At 42.8% G+C, this 5,712-nt stretch overlaps 1 protein-coding gene across 1 annotated transcript; it reads left to right on the top strand.

The window, feature by feature from the left end:
- Positions 1–2,027: 2,027 nt before the first annotated feature.
- Positions 2,028–5,242, top strand: LOC146002138 (WAP four-disulfide core domain protein 18-like). The gene is made up of 3 exons (XM_083139858.1): positions 2,028–2,079; positions 3,068–3,133; positions 5,109–5,242. The coding sequence occupies exons 1-3, from the start codon at positions 2,076–2,078 to the stop codon at positions 5,240–5,242; spliced, it is 204 nt and encodes a 67-aa protein (XP_082995984.1). The 5' UTR covers positions 2,028–2,075.
- Positions 5,243–5,712: the final 470 nt, after the last annotated feature.

Here is a 5,712-nt window from a genome sequence, read left to right as displayed (position 1 = left end):
CTGCCTTCTACCGCGTGGAACACATAGTCAGCGAACGCAGTAGTCTTCAGACAGTGTGAGACAGCAGTATGGGATGGTCTGAGGAACTCACAGACTTTCAACGTGGTCACTTGGTTGAGTGCCACTTGTGTAAGAAGTCTGTGTGTGAGATTTCCACCCTCCTAATCATCCCTCTGTCCACTGTTTCCGATGTTATAGTGAAGGGATGTGTACAACACAAAAGCGTGCAGGCCAACCTCCCATGTTGACCTCCAGAGACCTTCGAGTGTTGAAGAGGGTCGTACAGCATTATCGTCAATCATCCATCGCCACCATCACACAGGACTTCCGAACTGCATCAGGATCTACTCCAAGCACCATGACATGTTTGGCGCAAGGTACGGCAACTTGGTTTCCATGGCCAAGCAGCTGCCCATAAGTCAAACATCACACAGACAAATGCCAAACCCTTCCTCGTGTGGTGCAAGGGGCGTCGAAACTGGACCATAGAACAGTGGAAAACCGTTGTGTGGAGTGATGAATCACAGTACACAATGTGGCGATCCAATGGTAGGGTGTGGGTATGGCGAATGCCTGGTGAACGACATCTACCAGCCTGTATAATGCCGACAGTGAAATTCGGAGGTGGCGGGGTTACAATGTGGTCATGTTTCTCCTGGAGGTGGCTTGGCCCCCTTGTTGCTTTACATGGCAATGTCACGGCACAAGCTTACGTTAACATTTTAACAGCTTTCATGCTGCCTACCGTCGAAGACGAGTTCGGGGATGACCATTGTGTCTTTCAACATGACCGAGCACCCGTCCATACTGCAGGGCTTGTGGGGGAGTGGTTTGACGACAACAACGTCCCACTAATGGACTGGCCTGCGCAGAGTCCTGATTTGAAACCCATAAAACATCTCTGGGATGTTTTGGAATGCCGACTTCGTGCTAAACCACACCGATCCACATCATTACCTCTTGCCATTTTGGCGCTCTGCGATGAATGGGCTGCCATTCCTCAGGAAACCTTCCGGCACCTGATTGAAAGTATGCCTACGAGAGTGAAGGCTGTCATCAAGGCTAAGGGTGGGCCAACACTGTATTGACTGCCAGTGTTGCCGATAGAGGGTTGCCCAAACTTGTACTTTATTTTCAGGTGGGTGTCCGGATACTTCTGATCACATAGAGTAGCAAAACCCGCGAAAGAAAACACAAATTTCAACGAAATCTATTCGGCAGAACGACTGTTCTCTCTGCGGTCTGCGCGCATTATATACAGAAGGCGCAGAAAAGAAGAGAGCATCGGATAAAGGCATTTTATCAGTACCATTTTTTTGCACCTTTTTTAAAAAAACATAACCTTTTCTTCCCCTTTTAGGACAATAATTTTGAGCTTTAAAATCCTTTCCCTATTAATAATCATGTGGCAAACAAAGGGGTCTATTTTTATCTCAATTCAGCCGGACCCTGTGGCCGAGTGGTTAGCACATTGCGCTGCTGCGATGCCAAGTGTCCCGGGTTCGAATACCGCTCGGGCTTGGTTGTTTGTGAATGTCCATTCATCAATTTCATCATTTCATCACTCATCCCCATCTTCGCAAATTAGCCAAGAGGCACAAAACGCGAAGTAAAATAAAATAAATCAATCAATCATTTTTTCTCAATTCTGATAAATTCTAGGAAAGCGATTCTAGAGGCTTGTACACAACGACTCCAAACAAAAGGAAATTACATTTTGTTTGCAGGTACTTAAATGCAGTTACAACCTTATCAAAGTGGAGCTGACAGGAGAATTTTGCAAGTTTTCCATAGGGAAAATTCCCGACCTTAAAACACCTAATTGACAAGGGCATATATATCCTGTTTTGCAATTGTGTCAGGTGACAAGGTTATTTCTAAAGCACGTGTCGTGAAAGTATTCATATCCTTTGTTTCCAGAATAGAGGGCGGGAACAATATTTATGAGGAAAACACAAACATATAAAAACTGCAGCATTCTGCCTATTATAGAGTTTATAGAAACATAAGCTTACATTCCTCGCTTCACTTCATCAACGTTTCGAAGCTGTTCAAGAAGCTATTCCAAAGTTAACATGGGTAAGTCACAAAACTGCTGTATTCCTGTAAATGATTCTTTGTAACTAAGGGTATATCTAGAATTTGGAAACTGAAGGCATCGAAAGTTATTTAAAGGGTGGTGTGCAAATAAATTCAGTGTAATAATTATCATGTCAGTCTTTGGAGTTGCTTGTAAGAGTTATCAAGTAACTGGTTAACTTTTGAAACGAGTAACGGCAAGCTGCAACTCAGTTACATTCTCTTGTAACGTTCGTAATTAGTCAAAAATGGCAGTAACGCGAAGTAACACAAATCCATTCTTTCATTTTCTGATAACGAGTAACGAAATCAACAGTAAATTGTTGTACGTTTTAATGAAGGTGGTATTTGAAGGGCAATATATGTGTGTGTGGGGGGGGGGGTGTATGTATATATCAGAAGCGTATATTCTAGGCTAGCTAGGCTATCTGCGAAGCCTGAAGTCTAGAGAATCAAATACAGGAGAAAAATCGATGAGAAATTGTAAATAAAATTATTCATATCAATGAGATGATGATGGTGATTCTGGAGTTGGCAACCTGATTTCTTGTTGAGTTGGCAACCTGATTTCTTGTTGAGTTGGTAACCTGATTTTCTATGAGTTGGCAACCTGATTTCCTATGAGTTGGCAACATGATATCCTATGAGTTGGCAACCTGATTTCTATTCATAGCCTAGGACCTTGTGACATAGTGAGATAGCCCAGACCTTTGAATCAGTATACGCCACTGGTATATATATATATATATTATTGAATAGCAAAGATATGTAGTACATGCACAGTAGTTTAGAATGGAAACTTTCCATTCCACTTAAACTACACAGATCTAGAGCTATTAGTTATCTGAGCATGAAGCAGTCATAAAATAAATTTGACGTTACTACGTTTACGAGGAAGTGCAGTGCGTCAGGAAAAAAATATGAGATTAAAAAGGCAATGGTATTATCGCAGGTACTAACACAATTTTACCATATTATTTTCCTACAGGCAAGATGATAGTGATCTGGTCTCTTCTGATTGTGGTGTTGGCATCACAAGGTCATGCACAAGGAGGTATGTAGCCCGCTTCAATAACACCTGCTTTCATTGTTTAAAAACGTTGTAGAGCTTTGTTAAGTCCACGCATTTACTTCGTTAACGTCCAAGAACTGAAGGAAACCGCCGCCACGATCGTGGGTGGGATTAAACAGCGGGCGAATTGTTTTCGTCCAATCACACTCGACGTTCAGCCAATGGGCGCAGCTGTCATTCTTCTCGTCTACTCCACGTGGAGTCTCAGTCACATGACTGCGGATACGCTGTTGCCGTACTTTGCAACTTCAATGTGGAGACCGTGAATCATTTTTTCTCCTTTCGCCGCTGGAGAGTAGATGTGGCAACACTGTGCGTTGAATGTGATTGCTGAAGCTGGTGGGCGCGCTCCGTGGACTCCAAAGCCAGCAGGTCGTTCACGAAGATAGCGCGTCGACTATAACCATTACGGGATGATGACAGGGCGCAGGGTGGAAGAATAGAGATAAGGAAATGGAAAGTAAAGGTAAACAATCCCGTTATTCGTCTGGAGTGGGTCAAGAAAAATACGGGAAAACCAACTCAAAGGAAAAAATGTAACTCTCTCTCTCTCCTATCTTTTCCCTTCTATCTTTTCTCTCTCATCATTTCCTTTCTTTATAAATACAGAAAGTTAAAAGAAAGGAAGTATAAAGAACCGTTACATGGATATCTGCCGCGCCAGATATGTTTTTGCGTTCCCGAACGAAGTGGTGTGGTACTGGCGGAGATCGGCTGTCACGCCTACCGTCACACGGGAGTCGTAACATCGCACTAGAAACGTCTTACGTTTCCGAACGAAGTGGCGCAATTTCGTCACATATCAAGTGGTCACCTACCGTTACACTGGACTCATAACATCGATATTTATTGTGTGATTGACTTCCTCGCAAATCGTTCCCGACGTATGAAACTGTCACGAATAGGCGTACGCCATGTGACCTACAATTAGTTTAAAGCATAATGAAGGTGCAATTTTATGAATATTTGGCAGAAAATTACGCCAAAATAAACTGAATAAGAAAAAAAAAACACCACCTTCGCTAAAAATAATGAATCGCCTAAAATGAATTCAAGATTATCTCTATTTATACTCTTTCATGTTCGTAAGTTCCTACATGATTAGTTTTTCTTTCTCTCGCAAAAACACTATTTCCAAATCATTTGTTCCTACATGTCGACACCAGTGATAAAACAACGAATTTGCTTGAGATAAAAGCATTTTAATATTCTAAATTTCGATTAAAAAAAAGCCGATTTTACATTTGGATAAGCTTTGTCATTCTGTAAAATATGCACCTGCTTACGGCTACTTATAAAGTCATAGGAATCTATCACCAAAAAGTAATCAGAAACTGCCCTAAAGTCCGCCCGGCCAAAGAATGAACTTGAAAAGAAAACAGACATTCCGCCTACAGTTCAAGGGAGGAAAAGCGGTGTTGCTACCGGCTGCTACACGCCTGATTTTTAACCAGTCGTACACGACACCTCTTCCTTGCCACCTTCGCTCACATTTCAGGGAGAGGCATGGAAGGGGAAACCCACTCGCTTGCTGCGCGGCGGCAACCATTAGGCTTCTCCGTGCTTGGCCTTGTTGAGGGTGCCACCTCTTTCGAAAACTACCCAAAACGAAAAGTTTGGCAACGCAGAATACCACGGGAATTCCCTCTCACCACGGCAACTGGGTAAAGCCGATTGGTTCAGCAGTTCATGTGACTCTCCCTGCTTTTCAACAGAAAAGACAAAAAAAGAATTTCCAAGTCCATTCTTTGGCCGGAACCACTGTAGGTGAAAAGCTCAAAATTTGCGCATTCGTTTTGTATTGGTGCACCGATGTGTGAGGAGGCAATAAAGTATGTTACTGTTGCACTGATATTGAATGGAAAACGAACAGACTTACGTAGCCACGAAACATTCAGAACTATCCAATGCATCCACACTACCTTTCCAATACTAATTATAACTCTACTTATTTCAGGAAAACCAGGATCTTGCCCATCTGCTGGAGTTGGCGGCTGCGTAGAAGCTTGTTCATCAGACTCCACCTGCCCCGGTGCGCAGAAGTGCTGTAGCAACGGATGTGGACACACTTGCCAAAACCCAAGCGGATAGCCACAACAGAAGTCTCAAGGAAAATATTATTTTCAGCTCAACATCTTTCAAACTTAAATTAGCAACAATAGCTATGTCGATATTACATTTAAGATAAAATAAAAACAATACTAAGATGTAAATGTATTATTGCACATACCAAAGGCAAAAATAGTACTCCTATCCAGGAAAGGTTATTGATTTGGTGGAATGAGTGTTTTGCTTTATGCACAGATAGGCTCATCTGGACTGAACCTGCAGCTTAAAGTGGATTCGAAGCACTGGTCCCGTTCAGAAAGTCGCACGAGTTTAAGTGCTTCCGTGCGTTTCGTGAGTTTCATTATGCTGTCTCAAAAGTCGCATTCCGTGCGTTTCGTGCAAGAACGAGATTCACCAAACGCACGGGCCAGGAGGCTGGTTTGTTAGGTGAGAATCGTCTGCTGCTTTCAGACATCGCGCGTGATAATGGCTTCAAACTGCACTAGTTCGGA

The sequence above is a fragment of the Lepisma saccharinum genome, chromosome 18 (genome assembly GCF_977018435.1).
Source record: "Lepisma saccharinum chromosome 18, izLepSacc3.1, whole genome shotgun sequence".
In the NCBI taxonomy this organism is placed as follows: Eukaryota; Metazoa; Arthropoda; class Insecta; order Zygentoma; family Lepismatidae; genus Lepisma; species Lepisma saccharinum.
This window is presented reverse-complemented; position numbering and strand designations above follow the sequence as displayed.

Bases quoted from the DNA above. Each gene is read 5' to 3' on its own strand.
- LOC146002138 (XM_083139858.1), top strand. The intron at 3,134-5,108 runs GTATGTAGCCCG...TACTTATTTCAG, and splicing joins ACAAGGTCATGCACAAGGAG to GAAAACCAGGATCTTGCCCA.